General features: G+C 36.8%; 1 protein-coding gene across 3 annotated transcripts in view; it reads right to left on the bottom strand.

The window, feature by feature from the left end:
- Window positions 1–22,640, bottom strand: part of LOC140148035 (uncharacterized) — a 232,172-nt gene that overhangs the window by 2,759 nt on the left and 206,773 nt on the right. For 2 of the 3 annotated variants that reach the window (XM_072169872.1, XM_072169873.1), the window contains one exon: window positions 1,652–1,805. In XM_072169872.1, coding sequence (XP_072025973.1) covers window positions 1,652–1,805 — 154 coding nt within the window. Of the gene's footprint in view, window positions 1–1,651; window positions 1,806–2,734; window positions 2,900–3,738; window positions 4,015–22,640 lie in introns of those variants that run through there. The other variant, XM_072169874.1, reaches the window with a different exon arrangement.

Below are 22,640 nucleotides of genomic sequence, written 5' to 3'. Positions count from 1 at the left end.
CTGGTTTTTCGCCGATAAACTTGGTTTTTCAATTCGATTGTCATAGTTTTTTTGATAAACCTGGTTTTTCAATCGAAAAACCAGGTTTTTCGAATTCGATTGTCATAGTTTTTGAAAAACCAGGTTTATCGACCGAGAAACCTGGTTTTTCGCCGATAAACTTGGTTTTTCAATTCGATTGTCATAGTTTTTTGATAAACCTGGTTTTTCAATCGAAAACCAGGTTTTTCGAATTTGATTGTCATAGTTTTTGATTATCAAAAAAACTATGACAATCGAATACTATACGCTTGCACTCCCCGAGTGCACTTAGGCTAGATCCTCCAGGCCTCGAATACCGGTACTCACGCACGGCCGCTTCACTGTGTTGTATTGAGGACTGGAGCAGGGCCTGGATTGGAGCAAACAACGTTCGAAAATATGAATATTGAGTAGATTTTGATTACGTCATTGATTTCAGAGACGGGGAATATAAAAACAACAGACGCTTATGAAGCCGAGTGGATTTGCTGATTTATTGTGGTTTGTACGCTACATAGGCCTACAAGGAGCTTGAAAACAAACTGTCGAGTACCACAACTTCGTACACGCATCGATTCCCCCTGGTACTGTACACTCCATGCCAGCAAATTTTCAGCAATTTTCCGTCCGCCATTTAGTGATAAATTTTTGATAAACCTGGTTTTTCGAATTCGATTGTCATAGTTTTTGAAAAACCAGGTTTATCGACCGAGAAACCTGGTTTTTCGAATTAGATTGTCGTAGTTTTTGAAAAACCAGGTTTATCGACCGAGAAACCTGGTTTTTCGTCGATAAACTTGGTTTTTCAAATCGATTGTCGTAGTTTTTTTTAATAAACCTGGTTTTTCAATCGAAAAACCAGGTTTTTTCGATTGTCATAGTTTTTGAAAAACCAGGTTTATCGACCGAGAAACCTGGTTTTCGCCGATAAACTTGGTTTTCAAATCGATTGTCATAGTTTTTTGATAAACCTGGTTTTCAATCGAAAACCAGGTTTTTCAAATTCGATTGTCATAGTTTTTGATAAACCAGGTTTATCGACCGAGAAACCAGGTTTTTCGAAAAACTATGACAATCGAATTCAAAAACCTGGTTTTCGTTTGAAAACCAGGTTTCAGTGAAAACCAAGTTTATCGGCGAAAAACCAGGTTTCTCGGCCGAAAAACCTGGTTTTTCACCGAAAAACCAGGTTTCTCGATCGAAAAACCAGGTTTTTCGATCGAAAAACCAGGTTTATCTACGAAAAACCAGGTTTTTCTGTTCTATTGTGCAATATACTTGCCATATACGCCACTGGTGGGTGTGGGGAGGGGGAAAATCCCCCCTATCACCTACCGTCACGCAAGCGCGACTTAATCTCGTACTCGATGAAATCTACGTTTTGATACAATTCCAGGCTACGGGCCTGATTTCCAACACAATAATAATCCAGTTCCCCCATCCTTGTTATACTAAGCCGCCGCAATAATTAGTTACGAATTTTAAGACGCCCCTTTCAGCATCGCTATCACCCAGAACACATGGTTTGTCATCCCCCAAACAGCACATATTAGCTACCGTATGTCCTATATAAACAAATACGAAGTGTATTTAGACCATTCATATTTAATTGGATATCTCTCAAACTTACTGTTCGAGACCAACAAGGGCGTCTTCTTGGTAGTTATTTACGATACCATCCGCCCAAATCTTTCCGTTGTTCTCACCGAATGCTGTAGTTGTCAATGATACCCGATTTATAGTGGGATTGGCTTCTGACCAATCGATCCAAGCCTGTTGAAAATCTGAACAAAAGTAGAAGGTTAGACTTTAATACATCTATATCAATATTATAGTAACATTATCATACAGGGTGAGCGAGAATGTGCAATAAGGTAAAGAACATGAAGAAACGATGTAGAAGTTTAATTGAACCTTTCAGTTGTTTATGCAAATATTACAAACAATATTAGTCAATCACCTCGTGTGAAATAATGACGTCAATCACACCTACCGTACCACACCTACCTATCATACCTACTCTTTTTTAGAGTTTTATTACGCGATACACAATTTAATCATTTTTTTGTCGAAAAGGCACCGTGTACATCAAATGAGAGAACGCAATCATGCGCAATAATGACACCAGATCTGAAATTATTTCATAATATAATAAGGGTCAATGCTTTATTGTTTTCATGCAAGATCAGTAATGAATACAGTATTCATAATATTACAATGTTTAAAAACCAAAAAATTTCAAAATAAAGTATCCCCAATTACATTTTGTTACCGGGGTAGTCAGTTTTTGGGGGCACACAGTGGTCAGAAAGTAAAAGTGCTTCAATTCCAACTAATATACTGATGTTCATCATGTTAAAGCAAGTCAAATAAAGCATCGTTCTCATCTAGAATGTTTCGTCAACTTGGGAACATCACAAAAATAGGTCGTGGCCAACAGACCATATGTGACTGGACACCACGAAACATCCGTTAAGTCGGCCCGGTCAATTTTGTTTTATTTCGTGTTTAGAAAAAAATATATCATAAGCTTTAAAATGGTATATCATTTGACTTCAAACGATATCCAGAAGCGGGGTTATGGTTTGTTGAACTTTGTTCCTTCAACAAAATTGTACCTTTTTTCGGTTCTACATGTGACGAAATGACGAGTTCTCAGGTGTACTCGCAAAGGCTTATGGGATTTACCGATAAGGTCAATTGAAATGTTTACCTTCTTTACCAAATCTAGGCGCTTGCCCAGGAATTACGTATACAGTATCGTCAGTGTGTAACTCTTCTACCATCGCAGAATAATCACCACTTTCAAACAATTCTGATAGTCTCGCATTATGTGCATTGATTTCATTTTCAAGAGAAGGGGTACCTTTGTTCCGTGCTGAATAAAAAGAAAGGGTCGTGCAAATCATTCAATATGATGCCAGTTTGCATAATGTTCCGTAATGGTGATATCATCATAATATGCAACAAGATCAGCCTACGTAACAAATGCCGAAAATGGCATTGATTTCAATGGTACTTAGTTATAATCAGGATATGTTGCAAATAAAGTGGTCAAATAATGAATGCTTATGAATTTTGAATTCGCCCAAATTCCTTTTGTTTTCGAATTAAAGTATATATCTGATGGTTGTCTCTCATAAACTCAACCAAGAAAGTATCGAAACGATTATAGATGGTCAGATATATCGGGAACTGAAATATATAGCAAAAACTAATTTAATGTATACAAAGCGCAGCTTTCCCCTGCGCATTTTGATACTTCTACGATATCATATGGTCGAGTTATGGGCGCTTGAGTAGCTTTAAGTCAGATTTTGAAAGTTGCACTTAGCTCCTATTCAAGCCAAATGCGTTCGCCGTGTATATACACACACACCCACCCCCACCCCCCACACAAAATCAAGACAAAGTACACCAATGTGCTCTGTTTACTTTTAACCATGAACTTTACTTTATTTAAACATTTATTTTAATGTTTCAAGTCTAAACTGCGGGCAACCATCCGCTGAATATGCACGGTCTTGTTTGCTGCTTTTATTATTATTATTATTATTATTATTATTATTATTATTATTATTATTATTATTATTATTATTATTATTATTATTATTATTATTATTATTATTATTATTATTATTATTATTATTATTATTTTATGTTTTGCCTAAAAATGGAAGCTAAACTAGGATGTGTTGAAAAATTGCAAACATCTACCTGTCAATTTTGAACACGTAATTTTACCATCATCCTCCTGCGTAAGTTCCTCACAATGCTTAGTGCATCCCATATGGGCAAGTGTATCGGAGACCTCAACGCATTGACTACAGAGAGCGATGCAGTCCTCCGTCTTCGAATCATCAGCATTGCAAACCATGATGAAAACACCAACAACCATGACGACCAGATTCATCTTCATCTTGAGGAGTTATTACCTGTATGATATGATGAATGTATAATTTGTGGATTTATGAATATGTATTTAGCGTTCGGTTAGCGACGTTCGGTTAGCATCAGCCACACCAAATTGCATTCTGAATTACGAGGAACACTCTTTCTGATATCAAATCATTTTGATTGTTTTTACATTCGCAATTTAATACAAATTGCAAGACAAATCATTGTAATTGGATGAATGAAATTGTTCTAAGCATGAACAAACATATTAACTGAAAGATATATTCGAAATAAATAGACCTGGAAGCATAATTAATGATGGTAACTGCAAAGAATAAAATGGCACTGAAACAAACAATTAAAAGGTCGGTCAAGTATATATGGCATGGGGCATATCTTTGAATTTCTCAGGTGGCGGAACCCAGGTTATCAGCCTCTCAGAGTTAGTTGTACTTGCGGCAAAATATCTGCAATTTTCCCCTCCGGCTAGGCGATGGATTGAATCCAGCAGAAGATCTGGTAAAGAATTGGAGTAAGACATGTACTTTCTGCTATCATTTCTGCAAAGTCTTTGCAGAAAACCGACGAGAAAACCGAAATGTGAAACACGAAATAAATTTGGGAGAAACCCGCAAATTTGCTGTCCGTTCACGTTGGTTTATATGTAAGGTTTCATTACCGAAAGGTTGGTATCCGACTTGAGAAAGCAACACTCAAAGCCCACTTAACATGCTTAAGAAATCTGACCAACCCAAAAGGTTTATTGTTGTCGGGCGACGATAGCAGCCCTCTCGCAAACAAATTTTCCCGTATAAAATGAACACCTACCCTTCTAAATGATTCAAACATTTCTTTTCTGATTAAGATTTTACAGACATTTTGTATGCATTTTATATTTTTGCATTCTAAAACATTTTAAAACATATTACCATTAGGTAACCAGGTGTGTACTTTCATCGAGCTGTAGCCAAATAAAATATAGACAATTATTCTATTAAATGGATTTACATTCTAAATGAAACCTACCCTTCTAAATAACTCAACCAATTTCTTTTCTGATTAACATTTTTATAAAACATATTACCGTAAATTAATTTGACATGTGTGTACTTTTTATCGAGCTTGCGCTACATTCAAAATATAAAAATAAAATTCAAGTCATTATGCACTCATTTCGATTTGGATTTGGAAGATACCTTCTCTTAAATAACAGTATTGCGAACCACCAGCATACATAACTCGATGTAGAGAGTCTTTCCTATTCAGAGGAAATATTGTAATTACACACTTTATTGCCTTTTAACAATAACCATCAACACTAGCACATATCAGAGAAGATGTAAAGCGCTCCACAGACTCCGAGTATTACACATACAATATTGTATGCAACATATCTACGTTATTTAATCTATTGCCATTCTATTTCCAGTAATGTATAAGTTCTAACGAATGTTTGATGACGAAAAATCGATAATATGTTACATGTAATATCTAGTAGAAATATATTATCGATTTTACGTCATCAAACATTCGTTAGAACTTAAACCTTACTGGAAATAGAATGGCAATAGATTAAGGGGGTACTACACCCCTGGCCAATTTTGTGCCTATTTTTGCATTTTTCTCAAAAATTATAGCACATTGGCGACAAGTAAGATATGCATATTATAGGGGCAAGGACTACAACTACTGTACTGAAAATTCAGCAACTCAAAGCAAGTAGTTATTGAATTATTGATCAAATATTGGTTTTCCCTCATGTTTGACTGTAACTCCACAACTGTTGTCTGTGCTGAAATAAAATTGCCAGTGCAGTAGTTGTAGTCCTTGCCCCTATAATATACATATCTTACTTGTCCCCAATGCGGTATAATTTTTGAGAAAAATGCAAAAATAGGCAAAAAATTGGGCACGGGTGTAGTACCCCCTTAAACAACGTAGATATGTTGCATACAATATTTTACGTACAATAAAAAGTCTGAACACTGCTTAAGAAAAGGAGGGAGAACATAATTATATCCTTGAGATAATCCTGTAGGTAATCCTGTTGCACCTATCCATAGTCCTTTATTCTCAAGTGGTGGGTTAACCAACAATTAACAATGAGAGGGCATTCCTGAACCTCGTTCAGTTGGGGATGATTTGAAGTGACCGCCAATTATGACTATTTGATATTTAATACCAGCAATGTGAAAAAAAAGAAATAATGTAGTGCTAAAATAATGTACCCTTTTACGAAAGGAGCAAAGTTTAACAAGTTATAACTCCGCTTCTGCAGTACGAATGTCAGCGGCGAATGTCTTTAAAAAAATGCAGGCAGAGGTGGGAATCGATCTCGGTACCTCCCGGTTAAACAGCACTGTGCAAAACCACTAAGCCAACTAAAAATCTGTTGTGAGATGTGTGACATTAATCTTTGATATTGCTTAATGAAACAAATCGCGGAATTAAATCAGTAATAAAAGAAGTAGATTCTTATATAGCGGTCAAATTGGATAAAAGGGGATATATTTGTCCCTGCTCTAAAGAAAATATAGGTTAGAAAATTATCAAATAAATTTAAATTAAAAATTGAGATTTTATATTTATTTCTTTCACGAGGCGGCATTATCACAGACAAACACTGTATAAGCTAAAAACTCGATCCTCATCACTATATGCTGTCATAGCTCAATGGTAGAGCATCAGACTGCTGATATAAATATCGTTGGTTCGAGTCCTCCTGCCAGCAATGGGTATATTTATGATTTTAATGCTTTATTCATTGAACGGTCTTAAATTCATGAAAATTTTTAACTTCAACACTCCATTATTTTCTCCTTCAGTGATGCTGGGATGATATCTTGTCTACAATCGGAATTTGATAACGTCATGTGATTGACAGTATGACGTCATGAGATGTTACGATGTTTTGCCACCCACGACAGCTAATTTGGACTCATGTTCATTAAGGATGTTCTTAAGCATTACATAACGTCATAAAAAAGGGTTATTTCGTTTACAGACAATATTATTTGTTCAAAAGGTCAGCCATGTATGGCGTGAGGCAATCCTGGTATCTTTTTGTTTTGCACTTGAAGTTTACAGCTGGCGGAAACCTGGTCGACAACATCTCAGAGGTAGTTCTTTTTGAACCAAAATATCTGCATCCCCCGGCTAGACTATGGATTGAATTCAGCTAAAGATCTGCTTAAGTGTTGGTGAAAGACAAGTGCTCTCTTAAATGAAAACCTACTCTTCTAAATAAATTCAAACTTTTTCTTTTCTGATTAACATTTAATAAAATTGACGACACCTGTGTGGATTTTATGCAACTTGGCAGAATTGTTATTCGTTTTTGCATTATAAATAACATAGAATTATAAATAACCACATGGAACATTGTGGTGACACAAAACATAACCGAGATAAACCAGTGGCCAGGCATTTCAAAAACCTAACCACACTTGTGATGACATACAGATCATGGTCATTGATAGACCCAGTAGCACTAACTATTTCCACAGACTGGCTCTTGAGTCTAAATGGATCAACATTTTACAGACTTCTGCTCCTCTGGGTATGAATGTTAAAGGTCATCGTTAAAAAATATTATTTCTTTGGTCAGTTATTCTGGTCCTCCCTCATTGTTTTTCTTTAATCTTTTGTTTGTTGCAAAATCGGACCACCTTGGTATATCTGGTACCCCGCTGTATGGTCTGGGAGGCGGAGCCGACGCGGGGAGACGTTTGTACGTCCTGGATGTCCCACCTAGGCGGGCTGTACAATTTCGGGTATCGGATGGTACCAACAGTGGTCCAAGCCTTTGGCTTTTCAAAATTTCCCTTCCCTTTTATATATTGCGGTTTGTTCATCTTTTGACTAGAATGGCTGACCATAGATTTGCTTTTTCCCTTTTTGACCTGGTTGGCATTTTATACTTGCACATGTATGTTTTTCTCACCTAATTGATTTTTCCCTTTTTTATTATTATTCTAATTTCTTTTCATTTCTCATTTAATCTCTGGCAGTGCTAGTTACTAGTACCATGGAAGAAAGAGATGAGAAGGAACCACAACGACTTCGATCGGCCAAGTTTTAATCCGCTTATCTTTTGACGCATGAAAAGAAAAGCTATCAATGGTACTTCCTTTCATGTATAATCCATTTACCGCGATCGATGCTTGGCGAAATCATTACTGGAAACAATTTATAACAAACCCATCCACGAACAAACAAACGCTACCCAGAAGTAAGATTGTGGAATTTCACTGATGCTCTGAACATGTATAGTAGCTTTGTTTTGGGATCTACAGTCAAACTGTTTTCTTGATCGTGTTGTGTAGAAAATGGCCTATAAAACATCGAAAAGGTAATCAAAATCGGCCGTTTTTTTTCTGAGTTTCATCTTTAGCAAATAAGGTAAGATTTTGGTGACTTTTTCGATGAAAAATAGATGTAAAATGTTCTTAAATAATGCACAATGTTCCGGTTGAGTCCGGTACATAAAACCTGTTTAATTTAATAGTTTATATGTGTATAATCGTAACTACAATCAAGGAAAAAAGTCTTGGAACGCTTGCGTGTAAATAACGGAAAACTGTCACCCCCTCTCCCCCGTGCAATGTTGAGAACTGCCAATGTCTTCAGCGGTTCCCCAATGTGTCCCAACATTGCTTGATGGGGAGAGGGGAAGGGTAAATCATTGTTGTAGATGTCATGTTTCTTCCCAAACACAATATAGGTCATTTCCATGAACATAAGAAATTCTGCACGGAATTTCGACAGAGTGTGCCAAGCGTTCCAAGGACTTTTTGCTTGATTGTCTCTACCGAATGCAAAATATTTCATCTAAATTTCGTTTTTGTCTCATAACTCAAAAACGGAATGTCGTATGAGCTTCAAATTTCACACGATTTGAGAGTGGGTTATATACTTTGCAATCATAATAAAATTGTTGATAACGAATTTGGTTTACTTAGGGAGTGGTCACCGAAAACACCCCATATGCTAAATTACACACGTTTCATAATTATGGCTCTAAACTGCTCTAAAATGTCGTTTTTGTCCATAACTCAAAAACAGAATGTTGTATGAGCTTCATATTGTACACGATTTGAGAGGGGATTATATGCTTTGCAATCATAATAAAATTGTTGATAAAGAATTTGGTTTATTTAGGGAGTGGTCACTGAAAACACCCCATATGCTAAATTACACACTTTTCATAATTATGGCTCTAAACTGCTCTAAAATGTCGATGTTGTCCATAACTCAAAAACAGAATGTTGTATGAGCTTCATATTGCACACGATTAGAGAGTAGATAATATCCTTTTGAATCATAATAAAATTGTTGATAAAAATGTTGAGTTATTTAGAGATTGGTCACTGACAACACCTCCTATGCTAAATGACACAAGTTTTGTAATTATGGCCCTCTTCTGTATGATACTGAGTCAATTTTCGTTTTTGTCTCATAACTCAAAAACACTACAAATGCATTTTTCGTACAATATCACAATGTTTTGCAGCATGTTTCCAAAATGTTTTTTTTTAATGTTATTAAAACGTTATGTACCCTTTATGATATAACCTAACGTGTAAAATTTATGTTTTCTCTAAAACTTGTGTTTACTGAGTATAGGCACATCCGAGCGAATCAGAAAGATTATGATGTAACAATTTGAAACAACTCTTTTCTGAATAGTATTTATAACAAAATACGCTTTTGCGATGAGAAAAAAATAAAAGAAAAAACAACAACAATTTAATACACTTAAAGAAAAAATATAGACCACCATTGGGACTCGAACCATGCACATCAGTCAATAGCCAAAAGGTTAACAGTCGGAGGACTAATCCGCTACGCCACGCTGCCATTGCACAAACGAAGTAACAAGTTTTGTTCTTTTATAGTAGTCAGGTATCGGGGAAAGTGTAAACTTGTATAGTAGAAATGGCAAAGTGTATCAGTTTACCATTTCATTTCATTTCATTTCATTTTATTCGCCAGAAAAACATTATAAAATACATATATTGCACATTTATAAGTACTACATCAAAAACAATTAGATATTTAAAAACGATTACATATGAGCCCCTTGAATAAGTTCATCAGGACTGTTAGACGACATACCAATGGTAAACCGCTTCACAAGTACAACAATTCACTCCCTCTCCAGACGCCCCACCCCCCGATCGGAGGACCCCCTCAGCAACACGACGAACCAGCAACACCCCCACCCCCATCTCCTGAGCGCACAGCTCCCCACAGCAGCCAGCCACACACATGACCTAGTGGTTATGTCCCCTCATAAATAAGTCCGCCATGACAGATGACGCGTCACATCAAAACCAAAGCATCGAATGGATGCTAACACCAATAACGGTGATGAAGGGACACACTCACCAAATCCTGCATATGACCAACCACCGCAAAACGTCCGCACACCCCCCCGGAACGAGAGTAGGACTGCCGCCAGCCCAGCATCACCAATGACGTCCCCCGACCGGAAGATGAGACGTCCAAAACGCGAGCAAACTACCGAACCCCCAGGATGAAGAGCAAAAACTCCCACCAGGCCAAGCAGCTCATATGAACATCTAAAAAACCCCGTAAATGAAATATTATGTAAAATTATAAAAATAACAAAAACCGTATACAAACAAAAACAACAAAAAGTACAGAAAGGAAAATTACAGTTATTGCACCCAAAAGGTAAAAACAGTTATTGCACAAATCAGGATTAGTTCTGGACCTGCCAGCTGATTTCATTAAAATGTTTTTTTGTACCTCGTAAAAACTAGGAAGACTCATCAAGAGTTGGTCCTTGACATAAGAGGGTAAATTGTCAAAATAAACAGGAAATCTATTAAAAACTGTGAATTTAAAACTGTCAGTTCTGGCATATGAATGATGAAACTTGAGAGTGTCTGCATGACGCAAATTAATCTTGATGTATTTGAGGGGATCCACATCGTACACACCACAGAGACACTTGGTTACATAGGCAATGGCAAGATATGTATATCTGTTCTCCAGTGAGGTGAGACTAAGTCTTTGGAGGCGCTCATTATAAGACAACTCGCCCCTAGGTGCAGGGATACAAGAGCGTGCTAACCGCTTCTGAATATTTTCAAGTTTTTAAGATGACCAGACTGATGTGGAATCCAAGCTGGGGCCCCGTATTCAAGAATGGGGCGGCATAATGTATTGTAAAGCCTAACAAGGATATCAGCATCATTACAGCGAACAAGACGTCTGATGAAACCAAGGAGCCTTGAAGCCCTGGAAGTAATATGCTTAATGTGATCCCCCCATTTCAGATTAGAAGAAATGATAATACCCAAATATTTGTAGCTTTGCACAACACCCAAAGGCGAGTTGAGAATATTATAAGAGGGACTGCAATGCGCAACACCAACTCTCCTACTTAGACGCATAACTTTGCATTTATCAGGATTTAAGGACATTTTATTGATTTGACACCAATAAGTAATATTATCAAGATCACCTTGTATGATGTTGATGTCATTTTCAGAACGGATAGGCCTGTAAAGAAGTGTGTCATCCGCATATTGCGGAAGAGAAGATTGCACATAGTTTGGTAAATCCAAAACAAACAAATTAAATAAAAGAGGACCCAAGACCGAGCCTTGGGGACCCCTGATTGAACAGGGATCCATCCGGATGAAGCCCCCCTGAATTGGACACACTGAGAACGATTCATAAGAAAGGATGAAATCCAATGCCACAAAGGGCCACATATGCCATAATGGTGCAGCTTTTTTAAAAGAATTTGATGACTCACTTTATCAAAAGCTTTGCTCCAATCAAGAAAAATGACACCTACATCAGGAGGTGATCTTTCATCAAGAATCTGAGCCCAATGATAGCAAACAGAACTGAGAAGAGTGGTACATGACCGACCAGAAACAAAACCATGTTGCTGATGAGAAATCAGGCCAACATTACGCATGTACTTGACCATACGGCCAGTAACCACCCTCTCCAGCAGTTTGCCAACCACAGAACACAATGAGATATGCCTATAATTTTTGATACTTGAAATATCACCAGCTTTGTGAATTGGCACTACGTTGGCTCTCCTCCAGTCATCAGGAATTCTACCTTCGCTAAGAGATAAATTGAAAAGCAGGGTAAGTGGCATCGCAACTTGACCAGCAGTAATTTTAACATGGTAGATGTAATACCATCAGGCCCGGGGCCTTACCTGACTTTAAACGATTGATAAGCTGAAATATCTCATTAGCGTCAGTACCGATGGCCACTAGAGGTGAGCCAACGTGTCCATCACAGGTGGTATCAACATCGGAGTCTACATCTGTAAAATTTGAACTAAAAAAGGTGTTAAAGTTAGTAGCAATAATTGTAGGGTCAGTAATAAAAATATCTCCATCTTTAAAAGATGTGGCGCATTGTTTGGCCTTGGATGCACGTACAAAGGACCAACATTTTGCGCCATAGTTCGAGTTGTCAGCAGAAATATCTTTGAGATAATTGTAATAATCCTTTCTAACCTGAGACTTGAGTTTATTACGACACTTCTTATATTGGTTCCATTTATTATAGTTATCAGGAGCTTTACGGCTAGCTCTATACAGTCGGCGCTTCCTCCTAGCAAGATTTATAGTCTCAACTGTAATCCAAGGCTTCTTGGGCTTCTTTTTAGCTTTCCGGGACGGCACATACTTGTGGATACATACCATAAATCTATCCCGAAAAGCGCACCAGGCATCATTAATTGATTTGCCACCGATGACTTTGTGCCAATCAATATTACCAAGCTCGTTTCGAAGCCCGTCAACATCCGCCTTGGAGTACTGAAGAAAAGATCCAGGAGGAAGCGTCGGTCTGGGTAGAGCAACACTGAGAGTAAATTGAATACCAGCATGGTCACCACCTGTGATGCCATAATGTGGCATTACCTTACTAATAATATTAGAGTTATTTGAATAAAGATGATCGATGAGGGTACCATCAAGATCATTTTCTGAATATCTCCTAGTAACAAAATTAACAAGTTGAGTCATGTTAAGGGGGTCTAATGTCTGAGAAAGTAAACCGTATAATCTTGTGTCGCCCTCGGAGAACTTTTGAGAAGGTTGAATATGTGGAGCATCGATGTTGAAATCTCCAACAAGAACAACAGCTAAATATGAATTAACATGTTGGAGAATTCTTTCAATGCAGTCATCTAAATCAGTAAAAAAAGATAATTTAGGCTTTTTAGGACAATACAAGGAGCCATATAGTATGGGACCTTTATGAGTCGTTATTTTTATCCATAACAGTTCTAAATTATCATGTTCAAACTGTGTAATTCTAACTGGGCTGAGACTGTCTTTAGCTGCAATCATTACACCACCGCCGTTCCTTGAGCGATCCTGACGGAAAAGCACATATGGGGCAGCGATGACTTCAGAGTCGCAGATGGAATCAGCAAGAAATGTTTCATTTATAGCCACAATGTCCGGGTTCTCTGTGTCCAACGTAGTGTGGAAATCAGGAAGCTTATTCATAATGCTGCGAGCATTAAAAAATAAAGATGTGATCACATTTGTCCGGTAATTATAGTCTGTAGATGATGAGAGGGCTGATGAGTTTAAAGTGAAGTTAGACGAATCCCCACCACGATCACTATTGTTGAAAAATGAATCAGTAGGCTGGTTGTCGAGGGGACCAGGGGCGGGATTTAGCTCCACATCATTAGATAAAAACAAAACACGAGATGGATGAAACGTAGCTGTCCCATTGTTATAATAGGCGACTGGGCATGATAAGAACCTCCGCCCGTAGTGAGAAATTAGTTTTGTTTTACCTGCAGCATGTAAGCTTACACAAGTTCCCATGGTGGAATGTAGAACTAGCATATAAAACTATACATAGCAGTAAAATAGTTGTTGATGGAGCCATAGTTAATTTATTGCACATGAAGCAGTCAGTGATAAAGTTAATGTAAGCTTAAACCAAGACTTGTGTGACAGTGGTTACGGTGCCAAAGGTGCCAAATTCTGCTACCTTGTTTGTGTACAAACCTGGACTCAAAAGTTGTCATCAAAGTCAGGCAAATGTAGCAAGAAAACTGGTTCTCTAGCATTTCCAATGAATACACACTCTTATATAATAATATTGCACATCCCACATAAGTATTATTTTGCAGTTATTTTGCAGTTATGGGCATAAATAGTAGCAGTTTTTGTGAAGCCCATACACTGCCCTGGCAGCCATTATCTTGTAATGACAAAATGGTCCAAAATCAACATTTTATGTTTTTGAGGCCGCATCTCATGACGCGTCACGTTCGTTTACATTTGCTATACCAATTGAGAATGTTTTAATGCAAAAGGAATGACACCTTGATCTCTTATATGAAATTTGTTAACACTTTACCATTTTGAATTGAAATAAATATATATGCGTATTTCTTTCAATTCAAAATGGTAAAGTGTTAACAAATTTCATATATGAAATCAATGTTTCATTCCTTTTGCAATAAAACATTCTCAATTGGTATAGCAAATGTAAACGAACGTGAAGCTTCATGAGATGCGGCCTCAAAAACATAAAATGTCGATTTTGGACCATTTTGTCATTATGGTAAACTGATACACTTTGCCATTTCTACTATACAAGTTTACACTTTCCACGATACCTGACTACTATAAAAGAACACAACTTGTTACTTCGATTGCGAAATGGCAGCGTGGCGTAGCGGATTAGTCCTCAAACTGATAACCTTTTGACTATTGACCGATGTGGTTCGAGTCCCAGTGGTGGTCTTTTTTTAAAAAGTATATTCAATTGTTGTTTTTTTTTTTCTTTTCTTGTTTTTTTTCTCATCGCAAAAGCGTATTTTAATATAAATAATATTCAGAAATGAGTTGTTTATGCGTATTTATTTCAATTCAAATTGGTAAACTTAACTGTTAACAAATTTTATATCATTCCTGTTGCAAGAAAACATTTTCAATTGGTATAGCAAATGAAAACGAACGTGACGCTTCGTGAGATGCGGCCTAAAAACATAAAATATCGATTTTGGACAATTTTGTCATTATGGTAAACTGATACATTTGAGGTTTCTACTATAGGGTGCTTGCATGGACGATCACAAAGTTCAAACCATCCTAAAGACACGCTCCAGAGGACATGCAAAATGCACGGAGTACAATACCAATCACCTGTTTAAGGTTACACAAAGAGACGTATAAAAAACGTATAAAAGACGTATAAAGTTGTTCTCTAAAACAGAGTTTTCTCAGTAATCAAATATCGCAGCGAGTGAAATGTTGGTGCATTGGATGTAGCTTAACATTTCTGTGTGTGTTATATACAAATTATTAGAATAAATTTTAAAATCCTTCGTTTAAGCATTTACCCACCATGTTCACAAGATCAAAAACACGTTCCATGAGGTTTTTTTCTAATTTGCGCTCTGTCTAAATCCACACCGAGCGATTGTTTTCTTCTTTTTTGTTTTGTATTACAAATCGATCAAAGAAATAATGTTGCCATGGGGAAGAACCAAATACAGTACCGATTAAATTTTAAAAGCCCGTTTTGGGGGAAAATTTTGGAGAATTTGCTTGAGAAAAAGCTGGTTTGTGAAATTATCGATATCTTGATTACGAGACGTTAATTTAGACATCTGAATACCTACATTATTTCTCAACATTCTGCCAATTGCTATTCCATTTGATTTTCACTCCAAATTGAAGCTAGTTTTGCAAAAACGAGGTTTTCCTCCATCAGTTCGTTCAAAATTTCAGCGCCGACATGCGTGTTTATTCTAAGAGCCATAATGCGGACGCGATTGTAATCATATGTAATTGCATCCAATTATAGTTATATCATCCGCTTTGAGAACAGTCAATTTGTGTAAGTTGATCTGTAGCCGAGTGGATAGAGCGTTGGACTGGGAATCTAATATGAACTATTTTTGTGGGTTCGAGTCTCCGTGTGGCTGAATTTTCTTTTTTTTTTCTTTTCTCATTTTTACTTCCTTTCTTTCCTCTTTTCTTTCTCCCTTTCTTTTTATCATTTCTTTTTTTTTTAACATTTCTTTCTTTCTTTTCTTTTCGTTCATTTTCTTTCTCTCTCTTTCCTTTCTCTTTTTCACTATTTCTTTATTCTTTCTTGCTCCTTTCTTTTTAGTTTTATTTGATTGATTCGCTGAGTGCAGTGAATCGTGATTGATTGTTTTTCACTTAAACACATAAAAATCTGCTAAGTCTGTCTTGTTGATTTTCATCCCAAATTCGATTTACAAATAATTGCTTTTTGATATTGTTGTTGTTGCCTACCCTTACATTGTAATCAGGGGAATAGCAGCATTGATTTCATCAAAGATATCAAGGCTATAAATTCAAAATCAACACATTTCCAGGGCGTAGCTTGACGAAGTGCCCCCAATCAATTTTAAAATTTATAAAATCCTTGTGAAAATTGCCGAAAATGGCTTGTGCCACCCCCCCCCCCGGCATCCGAGCTCCGGGCACGAGCTAAGCCAAGTTTCATAGCCTTTTCATGTCTTGACCGTGGATCGATATTCTATTGTAAGTAGGCCTACGTCCCGGTACGCTTGTTCATTTTCTGCATGGCTGTTTCTGTTATGAACTTACGCCCCTCTGAAATCAAGCGCATGAAAAACTCTCGGCTAACCTTAACTGGTTTTGATCAAAGTAATTCTTTGTACTCCATGCATTAGCATATCTTATGGAGCGTGTCTGGAGGATGATTTGAACTCATGACCTTTCGTGCAAGCACTCTATACAAGTTTACACTTTCCCCGATACCTGATTACTATAAAAGAACAAAACTTGTTAATTCGATTGCGAAATGGCAGACTGATAACCTTTTGACTATTGACCGATGTGAATGGTTCGAGTTCCAGTGGTGGTCTTTTTTTAAAAAGTATATTCAATTGTGGGTTTTTTTCTTGTTTTTCTCATCGCAAAAGCGTGTCTTAATAGAAATAATATTCAGAAATGAGTTGTTTCAAATTGTTACATCATGATCTTTGTGATTCGCTCGGATATGCCTATACTCAGCATACACAAGTTTTCCAGAAAACATTTATATATGCCTATACTCAGCAAACACAAGTTTTAGACAAAACATTTACATGTTGGGTTATATCATAAAGGGTACAAAATGTTTGAAGTTTTAATAACATTGAAAATATGTTGGAAACATGCTGCAAAACATTGTGATATTGTAAATAAATGTATTTGTAGTGTTTTTGAGTTACGAGACAAAAACGAAATTTGACTACAGTAGAGGGCATAATTACGAAACTTGTGTAATTTAGCATAGGAGGTGTTTTCAGTGACCACTCCCTGAATAACCCAACAATTTTATCAAAAATTTTATTATGATTCAAAAGGATATTATCTACTCTCAAATCTGGTGCAATATGAAACTCATACAACATTCTGTTTTTGAGTTATGGACATTTTAGAGCATTTTAGAGCCATGATTAAGAAACGTGAGTAATTTAGCATAGGGGGTGTTTCCAATGACCACTCCCTAAATAAACCAAATTCTTTATTAACAATTTTATTATGATTACAAAGCATATGATCCACTCTCAAATCGTGTGCAATTTGAAGCTCATACGACATTCCGTTTTTGAGTTATGAGACAAAAACGAAATTTAGATGAAATATTTTGCATTCGGTAGAGACAATCAAGGAAAAAAGTCTTGGAACGCTTGCGTGTAAATAACGGAAAACTGTCACCCCTCTCCCCGTGCAATGTTGAGAACTGCCAATGTCTTCAGCGGTTCCCCAATGTGTTCCAACATTGCTTGATGGGGAGAGGGAAGGTTAAATCATTGTTGTAGATGTCATGTTTCTTCCCAAACACAATATAGGTCATTTCCATGAACATAAGAAATTCTGCACGGAATTTCGACAGAGTGTGCCAAGCGTTCCAAGGACCTTTTTCCTTGATTGTAGCTAACTCGTTTCAGTGCCAAAGACTGCCAACTCTGAGAAAAAAATCATCAAAGTTCGGAAAAATTTGGCAAAATGGAAGAAAAAGATGTAGGCCATCAATGACCGATGATCACGTCACCAGAGAAAATGCTATAGGGTGCTTGCACGGAAGGTCATTAGTTCAAATCATCCTTCACACACGCTCCAGAAGACATGCAAATACATGGAATACAATACCAATCACCTATTTAACGCGGGATATTGATCAAAGTAAATCCTCATGAATAACAATGTCAACTAAATGTCGGTAAAGGGAGTGGACAAAGTGAATGCGTTCGTTGTGATTCCTTCTTATCTCTTTCTTCCATGCTAGTACTATGCTCGCGAAACGTCGGTTGTTTTGTCTTTTAACCCTAAATTTTGGATGTTGTTGTACATATTAAACAGTTTTAAATGAAACCTACACTTGTAAATAATTCGAACCAATTTCTTTACACTCTAATTTTTTTTACTCAACCTGAGTACAAAAATCTTACTCCTTTTGATAGTAAAAAGGTCACAGCTCATTTGTTGAGTAAACTTGACTCAACGAAGGTTGAGTAGCAACTTTACTCTGCCGTTGAGTAAACAGTTTACTCAGTAAAGGAGTAAATACATGAAATGTTGAGTTAACTTTTACTCAACCTGAACAGTTGAGCTGTGACCACAACAGGGTGGTAAAACCTTACTCAATCCACAAGGAGTAATATTTTGCTATGTATCTAAATAAACATTTTGCTCAACTGTTGAGCAACATGTATTTGACTCAACTGATATTGAGCAGACTGTTTGCCCAACTGTTGAGCGGGCTGTTGAGCAACATGAAGTTGACTTAACTGGTGTAGTCAAAATGTTTACTCATCATTTGGCTGCAGGTTACTCCTTCCCTGTTGAGTAAAATGTCGTTCTTGAACCTCTGCTCCGGATATTTTGACTTTATATTCCTCACACTTCAAAAGAATGCAATCAAGATTCATGTAATGTGGTGTTGTTACCATTGAATTCACATAAAATAACACAACATAATACATTGTGGAAACAACACACAATTGTTTGTCTTATTATAGTTCTCTGGTTTGTCGAAAAATCCAAGTGATACCACTTTATATGGCATGGCTCCGAAAGTGACTACACATGTTCAAAAATCAGAAGTCCTCTAATTTCACTGTCACAATATGGTTATTGTCAAGGGTACACAATTAAATTGCTCCAAAACTGTTTTACAAATGGCTACAAATTCTATATCAGAATCAAACTACTCAAGAAACGTTTATATGCAATATTAACATGATTAAGTTACCAGAATATGGAGTGACAAAGATCAATATTAGCCATTTGCTCTTATGTGAAATTTGGATCACAGAGCAAAGAGTTGGACCACCCTTGAGTCAGAATGGTGAGGATGCCAGGTGTGCTGTGGTGTTGCCTAAATCCAAATCCAAAATAGGGTGTAAAATTGGCTCTCTAAGCTGACATATTGAAATATATTTACACCCTGATTGGGATGTATCTTGGGAATGTGAAAATGAATATTTGTCACCTCTAACAAAATAATTGCCCACCATGCTATATGGTACTGTGCAAAAGTTGCAGACGAACATTTAAAAGTGGGTACGTTCTTCTTGAGTTTGTTATATACGTGCCAGGGTATACATATAAATATTGGGCTTACATTGAACATGGCATACGAGCCGTAAGCTTACCTCAGACAAACTTTAATAACATTGTATTCGCTTTGAGCCTGCATCAAACATGTCAAAATATTGTGACTTCTATGTAAGCCTATACAAGTTTAATTGTATTATCATCAAAAACCAGATAAGCAATGGTGAGTAACGGTGGTTTCGGATTAGGATGTATAGGTGCGCCATGGCGCCTATGTTCAAGGTTATTAGGTTTGGCAGACAACGGTGGCCGATCATTTAAAGGGGATGACCCTATTGGTTTAGGATATGGATTGTCTTCAAACTTACATACAATATAAAATATCGTCCCTTTATGCATCTATGTGAGAAAACGAGAATATTTTCAGCGTAAATGTGAATAATTAGCACAATCAGCAAGCCAATCATTGCGTGAATTGCATTATGGTCCGGCATCCAGAAACATGCAGCGTCGTTGCCGTATTCCCGTCTTGTGATTCGCCATACCACTACGCCCATCATTTTTGACAATACAGGCTGAGTCGAAGTAAACTCATGTTTGAGGGGCTGTAACTTGAGATCTGTAAGGAATTTGCTAAAAATGAAAATACCACTGGAAAGAGCAAATGCTACACGTCTGAATAAAAAATAATTGTTGCAATTGCTCACAGCAAACTCAAGTTATACTCATTTGAATACAACCACCAATTTTTTTAGCTGCACACGGTGTCACTTCCCAGGTAGGGGCCTACCTATTATATTGATTGGTAAGGCTTGATATTCAAATGCAAATAAAGTTCTGTGGCAGGTGCGGTTTAGATCAATAATTCCTACATGTTAAAGGGCTCTTTTCAATATGAATTTTACCACATATAATAAAACGGGCCAAGTGACAACATGGCACCAAAATTTACCGCACGGGAGCGCACGTTTCTGTCGACGAAGTATCATGAAACTAAGAGTCCCACTGAAGTTCAGCATATTTTCGTCTCCAATTTCCTACAGCTAACAAGGTTTCATGCAAGGGAGCAGTATATAAGAATGTGAACAAGCTCAATGTGCATGGGACACTAAGGAACAGACAGCCGGAAGCTTCAGGCAGACCACGAACTGCTAGATAACAAGTGAACATTGCTAGAGTTAGACATGCGTTACAGCAAGACCAAAGATCAGCTCAATCCTTTACCCAACATTCTCCAATCAAGCTTCTGCCAGATCGTTCGTAAAGACTTGAAGTGGTATCCCTACAAGTACCGTCATGGACTTTGTTGAATATTAGTTAAAAGCAAAAGTTGTCTTTTCAACAATAAATCCTAGCGCTTTGCTGATTCGTCGAAATTTAAATGGATGAAAATCATTCAGCCGTGTGCAGCTACAAAAATGGGTGGTTGTATTCAAATGGGTATAACTTTAGTTTGCTGTGAGCAATTGCAACAATTCTTTGTTTTTATTTAGACGTGTATAATTTGCTCTTTCCAGTGGTATTTTTATTTTTAGCAAATTCTTTGCAGATCTCAAGTTACAGCCCCTCAAAAATGAGTTTACTTCTTTTTGACTCAGCCTGTATATCTCATTCTTTTTGTTTTAATTCGACCCTGAATTATTTTTTTTAAATTTTGTATATCATGATTTTTTATTTATTTTATGATTTTGGTAAATTAAAAAACCCGAGTTTTCATTATTGTAGTTTTAATTAATTAATTAATTAATTAATTAATTAATAAATTAATTCCCGAGAATTAATTAAATAATTCTCGGGAAGCGAGAATTCTACAACTGAACCACGAGCACATTTAAACAAATACGAGCCAATTGTCCTTAAAGGTCATATATATTGCTAGGGTTGGGCGAATCATCATAATTTTTTTGAAACAAGTTGTTTCTATGGCCAAATTTGCCGTAGAACACGAATCTGCCAAAATTTTTGACCTCCGATGACGTTTGACCCCTGTACTGTTCAAAAATTCAAAATGGCTGCCAAAATAACATCTTTTTACTTGTTTGTAGCATATTTTAATAGATAAAGAGCTTCGGTATGTCTTTTTGTATGTTTTGGGGGGTGAGGAATACAAATTTGACACTTTGAGATGATTATCTGTACCTTGTACAAGTTCAGTTACCAACAAATTCAAAATGGCCGCCAAAATGACGTCATTTTGCTTGTAATAGCATATTTTAATAGATACATGGCTTCAAATAAGTCTTTTTATATGTTTTTGGATTTGGGATCACAACTTTGACACTTATAACAAGATTTGGAGTAACCTGTACGAGTTATCAGTTGCCAGAAATTCAAAATGGCCGCCAAAATGATGTCATTTGTTTGTAAATAGCATATTTTCATAGAAACATGGCTACAAATAATGTCTTTATCTATGTTTTGATGTTGGGGAACACAAATTAGCGACTAACTTAATCAATCTTAATTAGCAGTACCATATACGGATTGTGAGTCGCTAGCATTGAATATCATCCACTTTTGTTGAAGAAAACTGCTGGATTATAGTTTACATGTATTTACGTAGTATGTCATTGCATTTGTAATTTTTAGGAACTGTGAGCGACCTGCATTCTGTATTTTACACTAGGATATTTTTCAACAAAGCATCAATGTATGCTGACAAGTTTAATTCTGGTTTCATAGCATTTTGAATGGATTATCTCAGTTCTTTGCACAGAAATTTCACCATCTTGAATCTATTGTTGACTTTCATTTGTCGCATGTGGTGAATATCTGGGGTTACTTATTTAACCCCTGAGGTAGCCAAATTTGCTTAGTAGTACCTTTTTCAGTTAAGTGTGCAATGTTATTGATAGAATCCTGTGTCACAGGGCCTTGATGGCTCTTACATGCATCTAGAAGTTTCATGGTTCTAGAAAGTTTCTTCCTTTTCAGTTCTGCTAGAGTTAGTCGCTTTGATATTTTAACTCTATGCAGGTAATTGGACCCTGTCTCCTTAACATCTTAAAAACTGTCATAACTTCTTGCCTATTTCCATTTTCGGCATTTATCAGCATTGGTAAGTGAACGACTGGTCCACCACCATCAGCCGATTCGTTGTGACTATGTTTTTACGAGAATGGGTTTGAACTGACA

Source organism: Amphiura filiformis, chromosome 3 (genome assembly GCF_039555335.1).
Source record: "Amphiura filiformis chromosome 3, Afil_fr2py, whole genome shotgun sequence".
NCBI lineage: Eukaryota > Metazoa > Echinodermata > Ophiuroidea > Amphilepidida > Amphiuridae > Amphiura > Amphiura filiformis.
This window is presented reverse-complemented; position numbering and strand designations above follow the sequence as displayed.